At 36.3% G+C, this 26,472-nt stretch overlaps 1 protein-coding gene across 8 annotated transcripts in view; it reads right to left on the bottom strand.

The window, feature by feature from the left end:
- Positions 1–8,166: 8,166 nt before the first annotated feature.
- Positions 8,167–26,472, bottom strand: part of SS18 (SS18 subunit of BAF chromatin remodeling complex) — a 76,599-nt gene continuing 58,293 nt past the window's right edge. For all 8 annotated transcript variants that reach the window (XM_086372911.1, XM_086372912.1, XM_086372909.1 and 5 more), the window contains 2 exons: positions 19,142–19,275; positions 8,167–9,932 (listed from right to left, as the gene is read on the bottom strand). In XM_086372911.1, coding sequence (XP_086229037.1) covers positions 9,906–9,932; positions 19,142–19,275 — 161 coding nt within the window. In that variant the 3' untranslated portion in view covers positions 8,167–9,905. The remainder of the gene's footprint in view (positions 9,933–19,141; positions 19,276–26,472) is intronic.

Below are 26,472 nucleotides of genomic sequence, written 5' to 3'. Positions count from 1 at the left end.
TATACTTAGCTGCCTGGAAAGAAGGCCCTAGATAGTGATCAGCAGATTTTTTTTAAAAAACAAAACCTCCTTTTGGATGTGTGAACAGTTGGGAAGAGTCAAATTCGAGCTTCTCTGATGTTAAATAGTAAACTTGGCTCCAGTGTCCAATCTTATTACTTTTAGTTTTTATTACTTCACAGGAGCCAATTTCTTAAGTACCACTACCTGCTTCTAGACTCAAAACCCAGGTGATCTGTGGTTTCAGTCTCACTCACCAATTCACATTTTTTATTGTTTTTGTTCCACAGAGATACTTGGTTCTTGGAGCGTGATGATATCTGCTTTGGTTCATTGTTTTGTCTTATCTTACAGTAGCAGTATTAGTTATTAGTATGCCTTTGGAGATAATACATCAAAACATGAACATCCCTACTTGATCGGAGGTCTACATGGAATGTTCAAATACATACATACCCCAAAACAAACCCCCAGAAATCCATACACATTCTTTCTGACTTTGAGTGACTGATCTTAATCATTTTCCATTTCCAAAGAAATTTTAAAATCAAATGATCTATTTAGTGATATTAATGACATAAACTGTTACCTCCCAGAAGACTATCATAAATTATGGTCCAAAGTCCTTTAATCATGGGAACATTGAGGTATATTTTATTTCAAAGAACCAGAGTTAAGTGCCACTGATTTGCAACTTGGAATTATTTCTTCTTATGAAAATCCAGTTATAACTTATTAAAACTCAAAATAAGTTTTAAGTTGGGGGGGGTGGCTGAAGGAGGATGAATGACTTTTAGAATAGCCTGAGAATCGTGAATAAAGAAAAACATTGCTGTGTTTATTTAGAGAGTATTACCCCTTGGAGCCAGCATTTGCACTAATGCATTTTACATTAGCATGCCACATCAGGAAATCCTGAATTCTGGTGCCAAGGGGGTAATTAATATCCGTTCATGTTTTCAAAATGGTTGTGTTTATGTGGGAATGAGGACTGAGCACTAACATGTTGAGTTTGAAGTATGAAAGCTTGCTGTGAAGCAAGATCTTGGGAAAGAATGGAATACTGAAATTAATGAATAGGAATAGGATTTCTATGGATAGACTAATATTAGTACTGAAAAGAAAGCCACTGCCACACTTTCTTGTTATTAATTTACTAAGCTAAGCATTAACCGAAATAATCCCCTGGTATACTCGCATCGATAGAAGATAAAATCTTTGATAGATATAAACAGTATTTTGGTCCATGATGTCAGGAGTCCTAAAAGTTCAAAAAACTTGATGTGTATGAAAAAGTATGAAAAATTATCAATATTCTAAGATATCCTTCCATAGCTAATATAGTTACACTTCCTATAGATATTAAATTCTTTATATTTGACCTGAAGCTGAATGATAAAAGCTGCTACAGGTATAAAATTAGAATGCTTTTAGTACATCTTAATGCCCTCCCCCCTCCAAAGGAAAGTTGGCAGGTAAACTAGAATCAATGTATACACTTCAGATAGTATAAGTCAGAAAACTAAGGAAATAGCAAGAAAACATTAGAGAAAAGGGTCCAAAGATCAAGTTAGTAAGGCAGAAGAAGCCATAATAAAATTAAAAACATAAGAGATTTTATGAAGTCCTATCTAAAACATAATCCTCAAAGTAAGTATTTAGAAAACATGCTATGTATAAAATTTATAAAGATGCCAAATGATAATAAATAGTAAGTATATTTTTTACCAGTACTTTAACGAAATCTATTGTTACCAAATACAGCATTTAGCTAATTCAAGTGGTGGAAAGCTGAATATGATCTTAAAGGAAACAGAAGGGGTTTTGTCCTGTTTCACTAGTTAAGAATATGAACTATGAAGTACACTACACACGCTATTTATAATGTACCTCTCACAAAAAAACCTCTCAGTATATTACCATAGTTACAAATTATAGCCTAAACATAAATACACTGCTCACACATTTAAGTTCTTAAACTATAGATCCCTGTCAGGAAAAAAAATTGTAATATATACATACATTTATTCACATATATACAAATATATAATATACACATATATATGAATGTGTATGTATAATGTATATTTCAATAATTCTCTTACTATTAAGAAGCCACTCATTATTTATACCATTGCAGTTAACTCTTAGCCAATAGTAAAACCCTTGTGAGGGGGAAAAGTTAATAACTTTATGCCAACTAAATGAAGTCATATTTAAATAAATCTAAGTAGTCTTTGAAATGGCATGAATCAAGCATGCCTTAGCTATAATTAATTTTTTAGATAAAATAAGGTGACTTCTTAAATAAGTTGGTTTATTCAGTGAATGATATTGAAAACAACTGGTTATCATATAGGAAAAAAACTAATACTCTAAATCATTTCATGTACAATAAGTTTTAGAAAAAGTATGGGGAATATTCTCAGAAATTTGGAAGTTAGGGAGGTTCTAAAAAGCTATGAAATTGAATATGTGAAGTTTTAAAACTTTAATACAGTGAAAGATATCAGTATATCTACAGTTAAATAATAGAGACTAAAGAGATGGGCAATATAAAAAGAGAATTAATATTTGCATTTAGAGGACCATAATAATTTTGTAATTTGTGTATATGTATTTATACAATTTCCTGTCTCTCTTATATGCCCAAAGGAAAATGTACAAAAAACATTAAAAGCCATTTCACAGCAAAAAATAATAAACTCCCTTTAAGTATTTCGGATGCTCAAACTTGAAAATAAATCAAATGTAACTCTAAATTCTGAGATAGCATTTTTTAAAACTCTATTAGAATTGCAAAAATTAACAAGGCTAGTAATCTCATGTTAGCAAGGATATATCCTTTAGGAAGATAATAATGTACATGGTCTTAAACCTAACATACTAAAATTTATAGTTTAGAAATAGTCCAACAATCATATAAAAACAAAAGCAAAAACACCTTGCCAGATAAGTTTATGAAAGCTTTGCTTTTGCAATTGTAAAAAACAAACAAAAAATCCAAGATATATTTTACCTAAATAAAAAAAAAAAGGCTGCAAAACAGTGTGGTTAGTTCAATTACAATTTTGTTTATTTTATTTTATTTTTTTTTTAATTTTATTTTTTAAAAAAAAAATCACATGCTCCCCATCCTGAACCCTCCTCCCTCCCAACCTCCCCATACCATCCCCCTGGGCCTTCCCAGCGCACCAGCCCCAAGCATCCAGCATCGTGCACTGAACCTGGACTGGCATCTCGTTTCATACATGACATTTCACATGTTTCAATGACATTCTCCCAAATCTTCCCACCCTCTCCCACAGAGTCCATAAGACTGTTCTATACATCAGTGTCTCTTTTGCTGTCTCGTACACAGGGTTATCGTTACCATCTTTCTAAATTCCATATACATGCGTTAGTATACTGTATTTATGTTTTTCCTTCTGGCTTACTTCACTCTGTATAATAGTCTCCAGTTTCATCCACCTCATTAGAACTGATTCAAATGTATTCTTTTTAATGGCTGAGTAATACTCCATTGTGTATATGTACCACAGCTTTCTTATCCATTCATCTGCTGATGGACATCTAGGTTGCTTCCATGTCCTGGCTATTATAAACAGTGCTGCGATGAACATTGGGGTACACGTGTCTCTTTCCCTTCTGGTTTCCTCAGTGTGTATGCCCAGCAGTGGGATTGCTGGATCATAAGGCAGTTCTATTTCCAGTTTTTTAAGGAATCTCCACACTGTTCTCCATAGTGGCTGTACTAATTTGCATTCCCACCAACAGTGTAAGAGGGTTCCCTTTTCTCCACACCCTCTCCAGCATTTATTATTTGTAGACTTTTGGATCACAGCCATTCTGACTGGTGTGAAATGGTACCTCATAGTGGTTTTGATTTGCATTTCTCTGATAAAGAGTGATGTTGAACATCTTTTCAAGTGTTTGTTAGCCATCTGTATGTCTTCTTTGGAGAAATGTCTATTTAGATCTTTGGCCCATTTTTTGATTGGGTCATTTATTTTTCTGGAGTTGAGCTGTAGGAGTTGCTTGTATATTTTTGAGATTAGTTGTTTGTCGGTTGCTTCATTTGCTATTATTTTCTCCCATTCTGAAGGCTGTCTTTTCACCTTGCTAATAGTTTCCTTTGATGTGCAGAAGCTTTTAAGTTTAATTAGGTCCCATTTGTTTATTTTTGCTTTTATTTCCAATATTCTGGGAGGTGGGTCATAGAGGATCCTGCTGTGATGTATGTCAGAGAGTGTTTTGCCTATGTTCTCCTCTAGGAGTTTTATAGTTTCTGGTCTTATGTTGAGATCTTTAATCCATTTTGAGTTTATTTTTGTATATGGTGTTAGAAAGTGTTCTAGTTTCATTCTTTTACAAGTGGTTGACCAGATTTCCCAGCACCACTTGTTAAAGAGATTGTCTTTAATCCACTGTATATTCTTGCCTCCTTTGTCAAAGATAAGGTGTCCATATGTGTGTGGATTTATCTCTGGGCTTTCTATTTTGTTCCATTGATCTATATTTCTGTCTTTGTGCCAGTACCATACTGTCTTGATAACTGTGGCTTTGTAGTAGAGCCTGAAGTCAGGTAGGTTGATTCCTCCAGTTCCATTTTTCTTTCTCAAGATCGCTTTGGCTATTCGAGGTTTTTTGTATTTCCATACAAATTGTGAAATTATTTGTTCTAGCTCTGTGAAGAATACTGTTGGTAGCTTGATAGGGATTGCATTGAATCTATAAATTGCTTTGGGTAGTATACTCATTTTCACTATATTGATTCTTCCAATCCATGAACATGGTATATTTCTCCATCTATTAGTGTCCTCTTTGATTTCTTTCACCAGTGTTTTATAGTTTTCTATATATATAGGTCTTTAGTTTCTTTAGGTAGATATATTCCTAAGTATTTTATTCTCTTCGTTGCAATGGTGAGTGGAATTGTTTCCTTAATTTCTCTTTCTGTTTTCTCATTATTAGTGTATAGGAATGCAAGGGATTTCTGTGTGTTGATTTTATATCCTGCAACTTTACTATAATCATTGATTAGTTCTAGTAATTTTCTGGTGGAGTCTTTAGGGTTTTCTATGTAGAGGATCATGTCATCTGCAAATAGTGAGAGTTTTACTTCTTCTTTTCCAATTTGGATTCCTTTTATTTCTTTTTCTGCTCTGATTGCTGTAGCCAAAACTTCCAAAACTATGTTGAATAGTAATGGTGAAAGTGGGCACCCTTGTTTTGTTCCTGACTTTAGAGGAAATGCTTTCAATTTTTCACCATTGAGGATAATGTTTGCTGTGGGTTTGTCATATATAGCTTTTATTATGTTGAGGTATGTTCCTTCTATTCCTGCTTTCTGGAGAGTTTTTATCATAAATGGGTGTTGAATTTTGTCAAAGGCTTTCTCTGCATCTATTGAGATAATCATATGGTTTTTGTTTTTCAATTTGTTAATGTGGTGTATTACATTGATTGATTTGCGGATATTGAAGAATCCTTGCATCCCTGGGATAAAGCCCACTTGGTCATGGTGTATGATCTTTTTAATGTGTTGTTGGATTCTGATTGCTAGAATTTTGTTTAGGATTTTTGCATCTATGTTCATCAGTGATATTGGCCTATAGTTTTCTTTTTTTGTGGCATCTTTGTCAGGTTTTGGTATTAGGGTGATGGTGGCCTCATAGAATGAGTTTGGAAGTTTACCTCCCTCTGCAATTTTCTGGAAGAGTTTGAGCAGGATAGGTGTTAGCTCTTCTCTAAATTTTTGGTAGAATTCAGCTGTGAAGCCGTCTGGACCTGGGCTTTTGTTTGCTGGAAGATTTTTGATTACAGTTTCAATTTCCGTGCTTGTGATGGGTCTGTTAAGGTTTTCTATTTCTTCCTGGTCGAGTTTTGGAAAGTTGTACTTTTCTAAGAATTTGTCCATTTCTTCCTCGTTGTCCATTTTATTGGCATATAATTGTTGATAATAGTCTCTTATGATCCTTTGTATTTCTATGTTGTCTGTTGTGATCTCTCCACTGTCATTTCTAATTTTATTGATTTGATTTTTCTCCCTTTGTTTCTTGATGAGTCTGGCTAATGGTTTGTCAATTTTATTTATCCTTTCAAAGAACCAGCTTTTGGCTTTGTTGATTTTTGCTATGGTCTCTTTTGTTTCTTTTGCATTTATTTCTGCTCTAATTTTTAAGATTTCTTTCCTTCTACTAACCCTGGGGTTCTTCATTTCTTCCTTTTCTAGTTGTTTGAGGTGTAGAGTTAGGTTATTTATTTGACTTTTTTCTTGTTTCTTGAGGTGTGCCTGTATTGCTATGAACTTTCCCCTTAGGACTGCTTTTACTGTGTCCCACAGGTTTTGGGTTGTTGTGTTTTCATTTTCATTCGTTTCTATGCAAATTTTGATTTCTTTTTTGATTTCTTCTGTGATTTGTTTGTTATTCAGCAGCGTGTTGTTCAGCCTCCATATGTTGGAATTTTTAATAGTTTTTCTCCTGTAATTGAGATCTAATCTTACTGCATTGTGGTCAGAAAAGATGCTTGGAATGATTTCTATTTTTTTGAATTTACCAAGGCTAGCTTTATGGCCCAGGATGTGATCTATCCTGGAGAAGGTTCCATGTGCGCTTGAGAAAAAGGTGAAATTCATTGTTTTGGGATGAAATGTCCTATAGATATCAATTAGGTCTAACTGGTCTATTGTATCGTTTAAAGTTTGTGTTTCCTTATTAATTTTCTGTTTAGTTGATCTATCCATAGGTGTGAGTGGGGTATTAAAGTCTCCCACTATTATTGTGTTATTGTTAATTTCTCCTTTCATACTTGTTAGCATTTGTCTTACATACTGCGGTGCTCCCGTGTTGGGTGCATATATATTTATAAACAATTTTGTTTAAAAAGAGAAAATATCTCAGCTTACGTGTATAAAATCAAGCTGGAAGGAATGTATCAAACCTTCTTAACAAGTGTTACATGTGAGAGATGATATTAGGAAAATTGTACACTTAATATACTTTTGCTAATACCTGAATGATTTAATACAAATGACTTTTTAAAATGAAAAGGCAGCAATTTAGCCATACATATTCTGAGATGATTTTTCATTCATTGTTAACACTGAGAATACAAAATTTCCAGAGCAGGAAGAATCCTGGTACCAAGGTGTTGCTTTAAAAAGTATTTATCTTTTAGAGATATTTATTGAAAGAATGAAAGGACATAGTGTTGGCTTCAATTTGTGGGTGGGTGTAAAGACAACACAAGACTGGCCAGGAATTAGTGCCTCAGTCAGATTTCTGGTACACGAAGATCCTCATACCTTTCTCCACACACACAGAAAACGCCATTGAAAACAAAACCAAAAACAATTTGCCATCAAAGCTGTACAGAATACTAACATATTTTCAAATGACTAAACTAGCACAGTTAAATATTTTTAAATGTTGATCAGTAACTGCCCTGCTCTTCTTAGTAATGTTTTTCTTCTGAATTTCATGGGACAGTATGATATTTCTTCATAATAATCCATTTTGCTAAAACGAAATTTCCACTTTTAGAATATATGGTCTATACGGTGATGTCAAACTTGGTAGGAAGCTACTGGTAAAGTTATTCAGCTTACTAGGTATCAAAGGAGTAAGGTAATTTTTGTCACCACCAATTAAAAACTTCTACGAAACAGGACTGTTATAAAACAATTAAACCTTGCAAATGTGGTAGTCTCCAGGAAGAAAGTCCTGGAGGAAATTCTGCTTATTAAAATTGCAATTTTAGTTTCCATTAAAAGGAGAATAAGACAACAGAAGATGGGTTGGCAAGACAAATTATTTCTTAATGTCAGTTGAGCTTATTTCAAATGAGATAACATATCTACACCAGGTTGGGTTCAGCACAATTTCATCTCCTCAACTCATTTATCTAATTCAGTCATCTTGATTATAGCCTCATGGACTTCATTTTCAGAGAAAGAATTCCATAACAAACAGCCCACACAACATGCTGATTACTGAACAGTTAATTCTAATTAACTTGGGCATGACAAGAGAATTTCGATAGTCCTAGAATACAAATATAGTCTGCTTATACTAGACTAACTTATATAAAAAACCCACAGCACAGTCTCCAGACAGAACAAGAGAGTCAAAGAGATCTAATTTAAAAAAACAAATGAGAAAATTAAAATCACAAATAATTTATTCTTCTGTTAGAGTTGATACAGTTTTAAATAGCAACAAAGTACACAGTGGTGGAAAATTGGCACAGAACCTAAAAGCATTTCAGTCACAATAAGGCTGTCCATGCTTTATCTGTTCAAACTTGATGTCCATTTTCTACTGACCATGTTGAAAAAAGCCTTATTCAGACCTTAAAACACGCGCACACTCTCTTTCATACACACAGAGACACATTAAAATTTTTCCTTTTGGTTACAGTATGTTGAGAACAGTACATTTTGCTTTTTCAAATTTATGGCACCCCTTCTGTTTTGTTTCCAGTTGTAAGTGGGAAAAAACAATCCAATTATAAAGAATATACCTTATTCCCTGGGCACAGGCAACTGTGATGAAAATAGCAACTTACCTTTGGGCTAGATGTTTTCAGATTATGCTTAAATAATTGTGGTTATAAACTTCTCAATGCATGATTTCCTGCCCAATGCAAAATCCCTGAACTCAGCTCAAACAATCAGGCACAGGACAGTCTCAAGTATGATTAAATAGACCATGCTAATAAAACACAGTGATCTGAAATGCAACCTCTATGCTTTTAATATAGATCAGAATAAACCTCATCAGCAAGCATTTTCCTAAACATCTCTGTGTTCTATTAACCAACATAAAAAAGGGGAAAACGTAAAAGTATTCCTTTATAAATGGCATTATTTCCAGTCAAGAAAAGTTGAAAGGAAGGTTTATAAAGTCTCCTGAACTATTCTTATTATAGAAACCAATTATCCTTCTCATGTTAAAAAATAAAATGCATCATTGTTGACTCTTCTTTGATATCACTTATAAAATGTTCTGATATTACTTACTAGTGATTAGTCAAACAAGGTAAAATCAAAACTTTCAGGTTCAGTTATTGCTGTTTTAGGAGAAGACTTACATGAAACTGTTAACCAAGATTCTTCAGATCCCACATGAAGTAATTCTTATTGCCTCACATTTTAAAACAGAATTATAAATGATCTTTTATAAAAAAGGTTTTTGTCCACAAAACTGGAAAGCTTTTTTAAAAAACGCCTTTTTACTCAAAACTGTACCACAGTGCCCCTGATTAGCTAAGAGAGGAAAGGGGTCTGAACGTCCTCTGAAGAACCCAGTGGTAGACACGTGGGAGCTTTGTCTCCCCCTCGCCTTCAGCTTCACAGAACCCCACGTTCAGACTAGCACAATCAAGCATCCAACGTGCTCCCATCCCCAGCAACAGAGGATCTGATTCTGTCCAGCGCGTAGTGTACCGCCTTGCATATTCACCACATGAAATAAACATAATATACAAAATATTGCTGCTGTAAAAAGTGTACATTTCCCTCTTCCCCTTACAAAAGAATCTATGGAAAAGTATTAAATTCCCTTAACCTTCATAAACATACAAAGCTGTTCACACCTTTCAGTCTGTAACAGTCCGTTTGAAACGCAGTTCCGAAATCATTGCAAATTGGGTATGTCATTGTATTTTCTGTCCAATGTTGCCATCTAGAGTAGACATGTGAAATCAAGAGTATTTTTGAGCTACTAAAGCCTTTTTATAACTAAGCCACACAGGCTGCTTACGGATGAAACAGCCGCTTATCCACAAGGTTTTTCCAAAAACTAGATGGAATGGAAGGGTCTCTTCACAGGAAGGAGTCCACAGTGCTGAGGCGACAATATGGCTGCTAGCAGATTCTGGCTACTGGAATGGAAGTATCTTCATTGCTGGTAGTTTCCATACTGCCCCTGAAAGATAAATTTTAAAACGTAATGAGATGATCATTTGACCATAATAGTTTGCACAGAAAATCACAAGTCAGTCTTTATAGTGTCATATGGCAAAACCAGCTACTTTCAAAACATACAGAAATTGTTCTGTATTTAGGTATACAGTATCTCTGTAATTTTTTTCTGATATCACATTCAACTGCAAATGGATTTCCAAGTCTTTGAGCCTAGAACAGCACATAATGAGAATTTAAGTTTCTGGTGAATTTTGATGAACTGAAGTGATCAGGAATGAGTGAGAAGTTCTGGCTCTAAACTCTGCCATGGTGTATATCAGTGTATAAATTATATGCTAATATACAAAGTCTGTAACTGTTTGGATTATTGTAATAACTTATGTATTAACACCAAGTTAAGATAAGTACCAAGGATGAAGAGATATCTGGGAGATAAGGGGCATAGAACCTTATAGCCTGTCTATAGAATTTGGGCCTTTCCCTGAGGCCAGTGAGGTATCAGCAGACATATTCAGGTAGGCAGCTGGTACATAAAATCAAAGAAAGACTGTTTATCTTTTGTTGCTTTTAATAAGGTAGGTTTGAAGGGCCTATAGGCTGACAGCAAGGGAAAGAAAATAAAGTATAGATATAAAACAGGTAATGAATGAAACAGTAACATTCTACAAGGGAGGTAAACAATGTCCAGTATACAACTGTTAAAGCAGGTTTTTAGAAAAGAGAAGGAAAATCTTTTTCTCCAAAAAAGAAAGGTAGAAGAAAAGAGAGACCAGAAAAAATTTACTTTAATAAAATGTCTTAAATGTGTTTTAAAAAGATGCTCATAAAAGCACTTATTTTCCAAAAACAGTATTCACTGGGAGCTCATAATCAGCTGTTTCCTCTGGCTAAACATCCCCCTCTAAGTCCTATTAATTATATCAAGAAAGTATTCTAGAGTTAAAATCCTCCTATACCGTTAAGTAGTACCCTAAAAATTTACACTTCCATAGAAGCAGATATACTTGAAAATCTGCTGAATAGCACTATATCTGAGCAGATAATGCACTATAAATAGAATTAAGGTTTTAAAAATATTGAGGTATTTTACATAATTATATTCAGAACAATTTAAAGTCAGAGCTCATCTTAAAATATGTGTAGGGCTTCCAGGGTGGTCCAGTGGTTAAGAATCCAACTGCCAACTCAGGGACACGAGTTTGATCCCTGCTCTGGGAAGATCCCACATGCCAGGGAGCTAGTAAGCCCATGTGCCACAACTACTGAGCCCATGCTCTGCAACAAGAGAAGCCCACAGACCACAAAGAGCAGCCCCACTTGCCACAACTAGAGAAAACCCCACACAGCAATGAAGCCTCACACAGCCAAAAAATAAACAGGCCATGAAAAAAAACAACATTATAAAAAGAAATATTTATAGGTAGGATTTGCTTTATAAAATAGGATGGGACATATATAAAACAACATTGGTAAAATGTTGATATTTGTTGCAGTTGGTTTGTGGGTATACAGGGATTCATGAGGTTCTTCCCTGCTGTTTTTGTTTAAAAATTCCTATATGCTGTGCTTAATCATTCAGTTGTGTTCAACTCTTTGCAACCCCATGTGTCCATGGTGATTCTCCAGACAAGAATATTGGAGTGGGTTGGCGTGCCCTCCTCCAGGGCATCTTCCCAACCCAGGGATCAAACCCAGGTCTTCTGCACTGCAGGTGGATTCTTTACTGTCTGAGCCACCAGAGAAGCACAAAAACTCCTATAGTACAAAGTTTAAAATAAGAAATGCGTAGTGTACAGGAATATTAAGTTTAAGTCCCAACTCTATTGTTAATTTTTTGAGATGCAGATTCTTCACCCATAAGGTGGGGACCATAACCTATTCATCTCTGGATCTCATTTTTCTGTTTAAGATTACACAAGTTCTACCTCATTTGTTTGCCAGGGCACTCAAATAAGAGAGGACATGAAAAAGCGCTTTCAAAAATTACAAAAAAATTAGAAATAAGCAAGTCTTAATGCTGGAAGGAAATGCTCTCCTAGTGAATGTGTATAATGAGATAGTAATGATGAAAGCAAGTGGCACATGTTATGAATGACGTGAATGCAGAAGAGAGGTAAAAACTGATGTGCTATATAAACAGAAGTTATAATCTATCTACTGTAATATGAATTAATGATAGGGACTAGGTCTTATCCATTCTTAGTCCCCAAGTATTGATGAGTGCCTAACACATAAGACTTCTTCAATACTGTATGGCAAATATGATATTCAAGCAATTACAAACGTTTACTGAGCAAATATTATATGCTCAGCACTGTAAGAAATTTTAAAAATGGGGAAAATCAGATTTACAAATAAAGTGTAGTTACAGAACAAGTTCTATAAGCATTCAGAAAGGAAAAGGTTAACACAACTAAAATTATTTTAAAAATATTTCACAGAGACTGTGTGCCTTAATAGTAAAATCTGAATAGCAGAGAAAAGAAAAAAGGGGCAATTCAAATAGCAGACATAGCTAAAGCAAAAGTGGAGAAAAAATGGTTAAAAAATGCTTAGGGAACTGGAGAATAAAAAAGAATGTACCATAATAAGGAGTAGAAGCTATTGATTATTTGGTAACACACAGCTTGAAGTAATAGATGTAAGAAGTCTGACTAATATCAATAATAGCTAACTGTTAATATATCTCAATAAGATCTTAATTACCATATGTCAAACACCATAATAAGTGCTTTGTGTTCATCTGTTACCTATGCAGTATACATATCTCCATTTTATAGATGAAGAAACTGAAGCCCTGAAAATTTAAGTAACTTGATCTAGACTTAATCACTTTGCTAGGATAAAATCAAATCACAAGCAAGCCCCCACAAATACTGTATATTTACAACCATTAGCAAATTCTAGGGTTAAAAATAAGGGTTTTGCAGCCGGAAATCTATTTCTAGTTTTAACTCTCCTGCTTAACAGTTTCTTGGTCTTGAGGCCAGTTACCTACCTTCCCTTTCTTGATTTTCTCATCTGACAAGTGAGGATAATTATAATTCCTGCTTCAAAAAGTTATTCAAGAAGAAGAGCATGAAGATGTTCTGCACACAGCTGGTGTGGCTGGAGGCAGCCTGGTACAAGGAAGGGTCCAATCACTGGGTCTCTAGTTGACTACTCAGGACTTACCACCCAGCTCGACCACTTCTCACCTCTGTCATCTTGGGTCAATCATTTCTACTCTCTAAGCCTCGGCATAGCATCTCTCTCTTTGCCTCTTCAATTTTTCTTTTCCTTTTTTAAATTACAAAATTCCTCTGACTAGAGTAAAGAATGAATGGGAAAGGATGCAAGAAGATAGCATGGGAGAATCCTTCATCCGGTGATGAAGTTAGGACATATTAATGGTCTAAACAAAGATACGGCACTTTTAGAAGTGGATGGATACAAGAATGTTAGAGGAGACCAGGCTAACAAGATTCTGTCATTTACTAGATGGAGAGAGGGAGATGGAGAAAGACATAAGTACAAATGTGGCACACGGCTTTCTAACTTGGCAACAGTACCTATCTCTGACAGACAACACTGAAAGGAGGAATGTGTGGCACAGAGATTATGAATGTTTTGGTTATATGAAACTGATATGCTATTTCTAACTGCAGATGACTATTAAGCGCCTGATGTTCAAAAGAGAAAGTCAGACTAGAAATAGAGACTTGACAGTCAACAGCACGATAAACTGAAACCCTGTGAGTAAATGAGTTTTCTAGAGAGTGTATGGTGTGAGAGTCCCTAGATTGAACAATAACTGAGTAATATAAACTATCTTTAAATTTCTCTTTTTCATTCACCTAATCCTAAAAAGGTCTTAAAATTACTGTCAGAATACTTTTTAGAGGTTTCTTTATTCTTATGATCACAATTCAGATTTAGGAAGTAATGGCCTTATATGTTCACTTACCACATTTACTGACTACTCAATGTGTTCCCTCCTGGAAGAAAAACTATGACAAACCTAGACAGCATATTAAAAAGCAGAGACACTACTTTGCAAACAAAGGTCCATACAGTCAAAACTATGGCTTTTCCAGTAGTCATGTAGGGATGTGAGAGTTGGACCATAAAGAAAGCTAAGCACCAAAGAACTAATGCTTCTGAATTCTGGTACTGGAGAAGACTCTTGAGAGTCCCTTGGACTGCAAAGAGATCAAACCAGTCAATCCTAAAGGAAATCAATCCTGAATATTCATTGGAGGGACTGATGCTGAAGCTGAAGCTCTAATACTCTGGCCACCTGATAAGAAGAGCTGACTCACTGAAAAAGACCCCGATGCTGGGCAAGATTGAAGGCAGGAGGAGAAGGGGACAACAAGAGGACAAGATGGCTGGATGGCATCACAAACTCAGTGGACATGAGTCTGAGCAAGCTCCAGGAGACAGTGAAGGACGGGGAAGCCTGGTGTGCTGCAGTGCGTGTGGTCACAAAGAGTTGGACACACCTGAGCAACTGAACAACACTAACAACAGCAACGTGTCCCACAGGCGGTGGAGACTCAACAGGGATAAAAACAGACATGGTGAAGTCTTTGAAGAACTGACAGTCTAGGGAAGAGAGTATGATAATCAACAATAACTACATGTGTCACATGGAGATAAGTGCTATGCTAGAAATAAAAGCATCTAACATAGTATTTAATGAAACTTTCCTGCTAAGATCAGAAACCAAGCAGAGATGTCCCCTCACACCACTCTTCCTCAACATGGTACTGAAATTCCTAGCTTAGGCAATTAGAAAAAGAAATAAAGATACACAAATTGGAAAAGAAGAAATAAAACTGTCTGTTTGCAGATGACATGACTGACTCGGGAGAAAATCCCAAAGAAGCAACAATAAAAAAAACCCTCCTGAAACTAATAAGCAAGGTTGCAGGATACAAGGTTAAGACAGAAAATTCCCCTACACACTAGCAGCTGAGAGAGTCAACTGCTAGGCAGGTTGATAAGAAGTCCAGGGTCCCCAAGGAGGAGAGAGGGGTCTGGAATTCTCAAGAAGGAAAGGACAAACGTCTTTTTTTTCCGTCTATGTTCCTTAGTCTGAGTCATAAAACATTTTTTTCTTTAAGCCTGGAACTGATGATTACACAACAAACAGCTTGGTTTAAACTCTGTACTAAGGATTATATAACAACTTATCCTGCTTGAGGACAGTTTCTCCTTCCTGAAAATCTTCTGACTAATCCTGGTATCTTAGAATGTATATTATGGGAGTGGGCCTGGTAAAATCTTTCTGTTGTTAACTTCTAATCCTATTATCTTAAAATGTAAACTGTGGGAGTGGGTCTGGTAAAATTTTTACAACTTGAGACATTCTTTTGATTTACTGTAATAACCAACTTAAAAAGTATATAACTCCCTTGCTAACACTAGTGAGGGGGCACTCTCTGCCCCCCTTCTGATGTCTGTGTCAGAAGCTTTCTCTGTCCCTTTTTATACTTTAATAAAACTCTGCTACACAAAAGCTCTTGAGTCATCAAGCCTGGTCTCTGGTCCTAAAGCTAAATCTTCTTCGGAGATCATGAATCTCACACCATTCACCCTAAGCTACCACAATGAGCAAGAGGAATTTGAAATTAAAAACAATACCACCTACATAAGAATTCTCCCCCACAAGTTAAACTCTTAGGTATAAATCTAATAAAATATACATAGAATTGCATCAGGAAAACTTAAAAAGTAATAAAAGAAATCAAAGAACTTAATAAATGTAGAGATGTTCCATGTTCATGGATAGCAAACCCAGTATTGTTGAGATATAGGAGTTCTTCCTAACTTGATCTAAAGATTCAACCCAATTCCAACCAAAATCTTAGCAAGTTACTTTTGGATACTGACAATGTAATTATAAAATATATATGGAACGGCAGAAGACCCAGAATAACCATAGAATACTGGAGGAGACAACAAAGACGGACAATGTTCAACTTCAAGACTTACTATCAAGCTACAGCAATTAAGATAATGTGATATTGGTAAAAGAACAGAAAAATAGATAGATGTAAGTGAATAGAGAGCCCAGAAACAGATCCACTTGGATACAGGCAACTGATCTTTGGCAAAGGAGCAAAGGAAATACAATAGTGCAAGGGTGGTCCCATTCAACAAATGGTGCTAGTTAACTGGACATCTGCATACAAAAAAGTGAGTCCAGATACAAAGCTTAACAACTAAGATTTTCCCAATTCAGAGAATTAACTTAAGTAAGAACTTGACCTCAATGTAAAATACAAAACTAATAAATCTCCTAGAAGACAACATAAGAGAAAACACAGGTGACCTTGAGTTCTGCGGTGACTTTACAGATACAACATCAAAGGTGTGATCCATGAAAGAAATAACTGATAAACTGGACTTCATTAAAATTAAAACTTTCTACCCTGAGAAAGACAATGTCAAAAAAATAAGAAAAGTCAAGAAGACAAAGCAGTTAAAAGACACATCTGATAACGACTGTTATCTAAACCATACAAAGAATTCTTACAACTCAACAATAAGAAAATGAACAACTCTACTAAAAAATGGGCCAAAGACCTGAAAAGACACCTCACCAAAGAAGATATAAGGATGGCAAATGAGCACATGAAAGGATGTCTATGTAATATGTCATTGGAGAAATGCAAAATAAAACAACAATGAGATATGCCACACACCTATTAGAATTGCCAAAATTCTGAACACTGATAACATCAAATGCTGATGAGGGTGCAGAGTGACAAGAACTCCCATTCACTGCTGGTGAGAATGCAATACTCACATTGTGGTTGACCCACACCATTACCAAGATAAAAACCAAGCTCCCCTGTACGCCTTACAAGAGTCCTCCTAACCTGGCCCTAATTTATCTCTCCACCCTTTTGCCTCTTCCTCCCCACACTTCTGCTTTACTGAGCCACATAACTTAACACTAGTCATTCATGAGTGCACTTCTTTCTGACGAGAATACCCATCTGTTCTCTACAACAAGCTGGCTAATATCTTCTCAGCCCTGGGCTCCTGCACTTATACTTCTCAAGAAACATATATCTGAGTTAAGAGCTTCCTTTCACAAAAATCTTGCCTTCCCTCATACAAGTACCTTCTCACACTACATCATATCATCTATTACTTGTCTGTATCCCACCTAGACTTAAGTTCACAAATGCAGAGTCCATATCGATCTAATTTTCCTAACATATTCCCATCTTGGCACACAAATGTTCCTCAAGAACCATTTGCTTAATGAATGATACAAGTTTAGGAGATTCAGAAACATGATGAGTCAGGAAGAAAATGATGAAGTTGAAGAAAATGGCAAGACACCCAGAGAGATGTTCTGTACACAGTTGAAAAAATGGAGCTGGAGTTGGGTTGAGAAGGGTGGGCTAAGGATACTGAAAATGCAAGACAGGAGGAATAGAGACTGAGAAAAACACCAAGCCAAGGACTGATAAAAGAAACTGATGAGGTAAAAGAAAGATGAGAAACAAGTAGAAAGTAGAAAAGGAATCACTGGAAATTAAGAGGAACAAAACAGTAGTCATGTAGAAGCTAAAAAAGACCAGTTAAGAATGAAGATAGGAACCTGAGTCAGATGCTAAAGCGAGGTCAAGGAAGATCGAGAGAGTTGCTCCATGGGCTGTAAGGACCAGGTCTGTTTCACTCATCCAGGACACAATAGTGTCCAGCACACACAGGAAATTAATAAAAATTTGTTGAATTATGGAGTAAATGACCACTTTTCAACAGCAATCCTGTGGATTAGAATGAGCCTAAATTATATCTGCTCAGGGATCTTGTCCTTAAATACTCACTAGTCAACACTTATTTTACAATTAAATAAAACTTCCCCTAATCCTGTGACTTAATCTTAGTACATTCTTTTTAATATTACTTATCTGTCCACATCCTTTTATTTTTCCCACCTAACTAAGAACTATCAGTACAAGAGGGTTGTCCACTTGAGAGAGTGTTGACGAAAGAGCTGCTCATGCCTCAGCATCTAACCAGCATTGTATATGACTTGTTCCTCAAACCAGATTGTCTCTACTGGTCCTGTAACTCTAACATTAAAAAGTAATGTATTTTAGGCAGCTTAAGTGGTGAACAGATCAGATTCTCCTCACTGTAAAGACATTAAACAAACCTGAAATCAATAAAAGAAAAAAAAAAACCCTGCCAATGTAATAAATCATCTTAATAATTTAGAGCATGTATGAGAAGATTCATAAAACAATGACCGTGGCACAGGATTATGAAGCCTGAGCAATTTACTGATGAAAAGAAGGTTTAAGAGAATACAGACATCATAGGATGAGATACACTTATACTTATCTGAAGGAAGTAGAAGGAAAGGTAACAGGGGAGATAGAAAGATTATTAATATCTGACATAATGGATATGAGTATAGGAGGCAGCAGAGAAAGGTTATGAGTATGAACTGAAAGAGAAAGGACATCGTGGCTGCTAAGGAAGTGGAGTGAATATGCTGACATGAAGCTGGGAGCCAGGGAGAGCACTGACTCAGATGGACTCCACATTTCAACAGGTCAAGTCTTGAGTAGTCTTGAACAATAAACAGGAGGGAAATAAGAGAAATCAAGGGGTTTAGAATACAGAATAATGTTTGGAAGGGCTAAGGGAAGCATGCCTGCAGGGTAAAGACTAGAGAGAGACTATAAATAAATGAAAATGAATGAATGCTGGTGCCTGGAGAATGCCACGTTTTATATGCTACAGTAACCATGATTAACTGTGCTGCTGCTGCTTTTGCTAAGTCGCTTCAGTCGTGTCCAACTCTGTGCGACCCCATAGACGGCAGCCCACCAGGCTCCCCCATCCCTGGGATTCTCCAGGCAAGAACACTAGAGTGGGTTGCCATTTCCTTCTCCAATGCATGAAAGTGAAAAGTGAAAGTGAAGTCACTCAGTCGTGTTTGACTCTTAGCGAACTCATGAACTGCAGCCTACCAGGCTCCTCGGTCCATGGGATTTTCCAGGCAAGAGTACTGGAGTGGGGTGCCATTGACTGTGCTAGCATTCTATGAAAAAGACTCAAGAGAAAATACTTTTTTTTGGTTAACTCATGTTATAAACAAAAGGAGGGAAAAATGAGTCACCAACTGAAAAATATTTAAGCTAATCAAGAGTGAGCACACAATGGGGCAGCCACACAGCTGGCCAAGGAACTTACCTGGTCGTACCCATAAGGCCTCTGCTGTGGTGGCTGTGGGGGTCCAGGCTGTGCCGGTCTGTAACCCCCGTACTGCTGACCTTGTCCCTGTGGGTAGTTAGGATACTGAGGACCTGGGCCACCCTGTGAAGGACCTGCAAAATAATTAACAAAAATAAAACTCCAGAAGAAAATATAGCAAGTTCCTAGAATTCTAGAAAGGGTTTAGAATTAGATGTTACTATGTTCTCATTTTTAAACTCAAAAGAATAGTTTGCTATCTTGATTCTTCTCAAATGCTTAAATAAATTCCAAAATTTATAAGTAAAAATACTGTTAGGTTCAAGAGGAAGGGGACATAGGTATACTTATGGCTGATTCATGCTGACATTTGGCAGAAACCAATACAATATTATAGAGCAATTATCCTTCAATTAAAAATAAATTATAAAAAAATACTGTAAAGATACTACCATGTACCAAGATGCTTTGATTCAGTATAACTATTAAGCTATGTGTTAGCCATTAAAATTTCATATGTCAAAATGAGTAAGAGACTCGGGAGTTGTAAAGCACGTGATGTTAAGGAAACTCATCTGTATTTCTATTTGAAAGTTAACCAGTATAAGCAAGGGGGTGAAAGAAAAAAGCAAGAAGCAGATTCAGATTAAAATACTGAAGAAATTTCTAATTAAAGTTTGGAAACCAGTGATAGTCACAGCTGTATCACTCAATATTTACACTTGCAATCACTAGAAGAATCACAAAGAACGATTTTACACGTAAATTTCAGATTTACATTCACAACCACCAAAAGAAAGCTTTATGCTCTACACCGACAAGCACCGACAAACAGAAACTAAAGAAGACTTGAAAAGCCACAGACTGCATGTGAAAAAACACGATTCAGAAGTTACCCTCTGTGTACCCATCACCTTTAATACTTAACACATATAAGTGAATGATTTCAACATCCAGAGAGAGACAAGGGACTAATTTGGCTTGCCAAACAAATATGTCTATTTCGTAAATCCTACTACTGTCTATTGTTAGGAATGCTTTATAAAGCATACGCTGAAATGCTTTCCTGCTTAAATGTTTCAATCACAGCCATTCAAAACCTGTCACAGAAAACACTGATTATAGAGGAATGTCAAAGAGAATAAATTTTCAAGCTTAAATAAATTCCATCAGTCTTAAAAAACATTCCACTCTTTTGACTATTTATTATGCACCCGATTATTAAAACTAAATTTTCTATTAGAATGAAGTTTGACAACTAAAACCTACAGATAAGCAAAGTGGGAACATTTCCATGAGGGTACCCAGTGTCAGACAGAAAAGCATTTAACCATTTAAACCCAAATTACTAGATTTCTTTTACTCTCTCTTTCCACTGAAAATACTTCTCTTAACTCAATAAACTTACCTGACTGATTTATGTAACATTTGTGGGCACTGAACACAATAAAACCAGAATACTCTATTTATTCAATGTACAAATGTCCAATGGTCATGAAATGGAAATGCCATTTGAGAGTAGTAAGAATATCCCTTCAAAAAGACAAGAAATACATGGAATATTTCTAAAGTCATATTTGGAATTAGGAAACCAGAACTGATCAATACCTAACTTCCAATACTTGACTGAAATTTCAGTGCTTATTTGCGAAGGTTCAAGAGAATTTTAGCCTGGTTCTGGTTTTCAGATTTGCTATCACAGGTGGAAAGAGGTGCCCATAACAGCAGAGTTTAAATCAATGAATAAAAATAGTAAGACGTTGTTGTTGTTCAGTCACTAAGTTAGGTCTGATTCTTTGTGGCCTCATCAACTGCAGCATGCCAGGTTCCTCTGTCCTCTACTATCTCCCAGAGTTTGCTCAAATTCATGTCCATTGAGTCAGTGATGGTATCTAACAATCTAATCTTCTGTTGCCCCTTTCTCTTTTTGCCTTCAATCTTTCCCAGCATCAGAGTCTTGTCTCATGAGTCAGCTCTTAGCATCAGGTGGCCAAAGTATTGGAGCTTCAGCATCAGTCCTTCCAATGAATATTCAGGGTTGATTTTTTAGGATTGACTGGTTTGATCTTGCAGTCCAAGGGACTCTCAAGAGTCATCTCCACTATATTGATTCTTCCAATCCATGAACATGGTATATTTCTCCATCTATTAGTGTCCTCTTTGATTTCTTTCACCAGTGTTTTATAGTTTTCTATATATAGGTCTTTAGTTTCTTTAGGTAGATATATTCCTAAGTATTTTATTCTTTCCGTTGCAATGGTGAATGGAATTGTTTCCTTAATTTCTCTTTCTGTTTTCTCATTATTAGTGTATAGGAATGCAAGGGATTTCTGTGTGTTGATTTTATATCCTGCAACTTTACTATAGTCATTGATTAGTTCTAGTAATTTTCTGGTGGAGTCTTTAGGGTGTTCTATGTAGAGGATCATGTCATCTGCAAATAGTGAGAGTTTTACTTCTTCTTTTCCAATTTGGATTCCTTTTATTTCTTTTTCTGCTCTGATTGCTGTGGCCAAAACTTCCAAAACTATGTTGAATAGTAATGGTGAAAGTGGGCACCCTTGTCTTGTTCCTGACTTTAGAGGAAATGCTTTCAATTTTTCACCATTGAGGATAATGTTTGCTGTGGGTTTGTCATATATAGCTTTTATGATGTTGAGGTATGTTCCTTCTATTCCTGCTTTCTGGAGAGTTTTTATCATAAATGGGTGTTGAATTTTGTCAAAGGCTTTCTCTGCATCTATTGAGATAATCATATGGTTTTTGTTTTTCAATTTGTTAATGTGGTGTATTACATTGATTGATTTGCGGATATTGAAGAATCCTTGCATCCCTGGGATAAAGCCCACTTGGTCATGGTGTATGATCTTTTTAATGTGTTATTGGATTCTGGTTGCTAGAATTTTGTTAAGGATTTTTGCATCTATATTCATCAGTGATATTGGCCTGTAGTTTTCTTTTTTTGTGGGATCTTTGTCAGGTTTTGGTATTAGGGTGATGGTGGCCTCATAGAATGAGTTTGGAAGTTTACCTTCCTCTGCAATTTTCTGGAAGAGTTTGAGCAGGATAGGTGTTAGCTCTTCTCTAAATTTTTGGTAGAATTCAGCTGTGAAGCCATCTGGACCTGGGCTTTTGTTTGCTGGAAGATTTTTGATTACAGTTTCAATTTCCGTGCTTGTGATGGGTCTGTTAAGATTTTCTATTTCTTCCTGGTCGAGTTTTGGAAAGTTGTATTTTTCTAAGAATTTGTCCATTTCTTCCGTGTTGTCCATTTTATTGGCATATAATTGTTATGAGTATACTACCCAAAGCAATCTATAGATTCAATGCAATCCCTATCAAGCTACCAACAGTATTCTTCACAGAGCTAGAACAAATAATTTCACAATTTGTATGGAAATACAAAAAACCTCGAATAGCCAAAGCGATCTTGAGAAAAAAGAATGGAACTGGAGGAATCAACCTACCTGACTTCAGGCTCTACTACAAAGCCACAGTTATCAAGACAGTCTGGTACTGGCACAAAGACAGAAATATAGATCAATGGAACAAAATAGAAAGCCCAGAGATAAATCCATGCACATATGGATACCTTATCTTTGACAAAGGAGGCAAGAATATACAATGAATTAAAGACAATCTCTTTAACAAGTGGTGCTGGGAAAACTGGTCAACCACTTGTAAAAGAATGAAACTAGAACACTTTCTAACACCATACACAAAAATAAACTCAAAATGGATTAAAGATCTAAACGTAAGACCAGAAACTATAAACTCCTAGAGGAGAACATAGGCAAAACACTCTCTGACATACATAACAGCAGGATCCTCTATGACCCACCTCCCAGAATATCAGAAATAAAAGCAAAAATAAACAAATGGGACCTAATTAACCTTAAAAGCTTCTGCACATCAAAGGAAACTATCAGCAAGGTGAAAAGACAGCCTTCAGAATGGGAGAAAATAATAGCAAATGAAGCAACTGACAAACAACTAATCTCAAAAATATACAAGCAACTCCTCCAGCTCAACTCCAGAAAAATAAATGACCCAATCAAAAAATGGGCCAAAGAACTAAATAGACATTTCTCCAAAGAAGACATACAGATGGCTAACAAACACATGAAAAGATGCTCAACATCACTCATTATCAGAGAAATGCAAATCAAGACCACTATGAGGTACCATTTCACACCAGTCAGAATGGCTGTGATCCAAAAGTCTACAAATAATAAATGTTGGAGAGGGTGTGGAGGAAAGGGAACCCTCTTACACTGTTGGTGGGAACGCAAACTAGTACAGCCACTATGGAGAACAGTGTGGAGATTCCTTAAAAAACTGGAAATAGAACTGCCTTATGATCCAGCAATCCCACTGCTGGGCATACACACTGAGGAAACCAGAAGGGAAAGAGACACGTGTACCCCAATGTTCATCGCAGCACTGTTTATAATAGCCAGGACATGGAAGCAACCTAGATGTCCATCAGCAGATGAATGGATAAGAAAGCTGTGGTACATATACACAATGGAGTATTACTCAGCCATTAAAAAGAATACATTTGAATCAGTTCTAATGAGGTGGATGAAACTGGAGCCTATTATACAGAGTGAAGTAAGCCAGAAGGAAAAACACCAATACAGTATACTAACGCATATATATGGAATTTAGAAAGATGATAACAATAACCCTGTGTACAAGACAGCAAAAGTGACGCTGATGTATGGAACAGTCTTATGGACTCTGTGGGAGAGGGAGAGGGTGGGAAGATTTGGGAGAATGGCATTGAAACATGTAAAATATCATGTATGAAACGAGATGCCAGTCCACGTTCAATGCACGATACTGGATGCTTGGGGCTGGTGCACTGGGAGGACCTGGAGGGATGGTATGGGGAGGGAGGAGGGTTCAGGAGGGGGAGCACATGTATACCTGTGATGGATTCATTTTGATGTTTGGCAAAACTAATACAATTATGTAAAGTTTAAAAATAAAATAAAATTTAAAAAAGAAAATGAAAAAAAAAAAAAAAAGAGTCATCTCCAGCACCACAGTTCGAAAGGATCAATTTTTCGGTGCTCAGCCTTCTTTACGGTCCAACTCTCACATCTGTACACAACTACTGGAAAAACGCTATTTTCAACTATACGGACCTTTATCGGCAAAGTGATATCTCTGCTTTTTTAATACACTGTCTAGGTTTGTCATAGCTTTCCTTCTAAGGAGCAAGTATATTTTAATTTCATGGTTGCAGTCACTGTTCGCAGTGATTTTGGAGCCTAAGAAAATAAAATCCGTCACTGCTTCTACTTTTCCCCTTCTATTTGTCATGAAGTGATGGGACCAGATGCCATGATCTTGGTTTTTTTAAATGTTGAGTTTCAAGTCAACTTTTCATTCTCCTCTTTCATCCTCATTAAGAAGCTTTTTAGTTCTTCTTCACTTTCTGCCATTAGAGTGGTATCATCAGCGTATCTGAGGTCGTTGATCTTTCTCCTGGCAATCTTGATTCCAGCTTGATTCATCTAGTCCTACATTTTGCATATGAGTTAAATAAGCAGAGTGATAATATACAGCCTTGACACACTCCTTTCCCAATTTTGAACAGGTCATTCTATGTCCAGTTCTAACTGTTGCTTCTTGACCCACATACAGGTTTCTCAGGAGACAACTAAGGTGATCTGGCATTCTCATTTCTTTTAAAAATTTTCCACAGTTTGTTACGATCCACAAAAGGCTTCAGCATAGTCAATGAAGCAGAAGTAGACGATTTTCTGGAATTCTCTTGCTTTCTCCATGATCGAACAAATGTTGACAATTTGATCTCTGGTTCCTCTGCCTCTTTGAAAACCATCCTGTGCATCTGGAAGTTCTCAGTTCACATACAGCTGAAGCTTAGCTTGAAGAATTTTGCACATATCCTTGCTAGAATGTGAAATGAGCACAACTGTGTGATAGTTTGGACATTCTTTGGCAATGGAATGAAAATTGACCTTTTCTAATCTGTGGCTACTGCTGAGTTTTTCAAAGTTGCTGACATATTGAGTGCAGCATTTTAACAGCATCATCTTTTAAGATTTTAAATAGCTCAGCTGGAATTTCATCACCTCCACTAGCTTTGTTCATAGTAATGCTTTATAAGGCTCGCTTGACTTCACACTCCAGGATGGCTCTAGGTGAGTGACCACACGATTGTAGCTACCTGGGTAATTAAGACCTTTTTTGTATAATTCTTCTGTGTTCTTGCTACCTCTTCTTAGTCTCTTCTGCTTCTGTTAGGTCCTTAGCACTTCTGTCCTTTATCATGTGCATCCCTGCATAAATGTCCTGTTAGCTCCAATTTTCTTGAAAAGAACCCTAGTCTTTCCCCTTCAATTATTTTCCTTTATTTCTCTGCATTGTTCATTTAAGAAGGGCTTCTAATCTCTCTTTGCTACTCTCTGGAACTCTGCATTCAGTTGAGTATATGTTTCCCTTTCTGCCTTGCCTTTCACTTCTCTTCCTTCCTCAGCTATTTGTAAAGCATCCTCAGACAACTACTTTGCCTTCTTGCATTTCTTTTTCTTGGGGATGGTTTTGGTCACTGCCTCTTGTACAACATTATAAACCTCTGTCTATAGCTCTTCAGATACTCTATCAGAGCTAATCCCTTGAATTGATTTGTCACCTCCACGGTATAATCATAAGGGATTTGATTGAGGTCATACCTGAATGGCCTGGTGGTTTCCCCTACTTTCTTCAATTTAAGCCTGAATTTTGCAATAGGGAGCTAGCTCATGATCTGAGCCACAGTCATTTAGACATACTGATGTAAAAAAAGAGACCCTGTTAGCAAAAGATGATATCTAATTAAGCAGCTGTATCTCGTATCATAGGAACCATATTTTCCTATATCTCAAGTAGTCATAGATAATTAAGACTGATATTTAAGACTGAGATATCAGGTCTGTATCATTCCCCACTCCCTATCTAATAGATAGCCAACTAGTAAATACTACAGTGAGAATATAATAAGAAAAGATGGCTATACTTCCTCCAAATTCTGTAAGATACATACCTGCAATAAACATACCCCTATGGAAGTGTACACAGCTATTTTAATAGGGCATGACAAAAACATTTTCTCTAGGCATTCCAAATGGACCTCTTTGAACACTAAAACATCAATGTTACTTTTCATGGTAACAGTCATTAGTTTTGGAAACGAATTTGCCAAGCAGATTATGTAGATACTGTTAGTAATCACCCAACTCATCAGTTTTCTAAGCACACGCAAAGCTACTGGCTGGTCATGAACGTCAAACAGGTTTAGGAATTGATTAATTAATGAA

Source organism: Bos grunniens, chromosome 24, assembly GCF_055505025.1.
Source record: "Bos grunniens cultivar Pamir isolate PY7600 chromosome 24, Bosgru_T2T1.0, whole genome shotgun sequence".
Lineage (NCBI taxonomy): Eukaryota > Metazoa > Chordata > Mammalia > Artiodactyla > Bovidae > Bos > Bos grunniens.
This window is presented reverse-complemented; position numbering and strand designations above follow the sequence as displayed.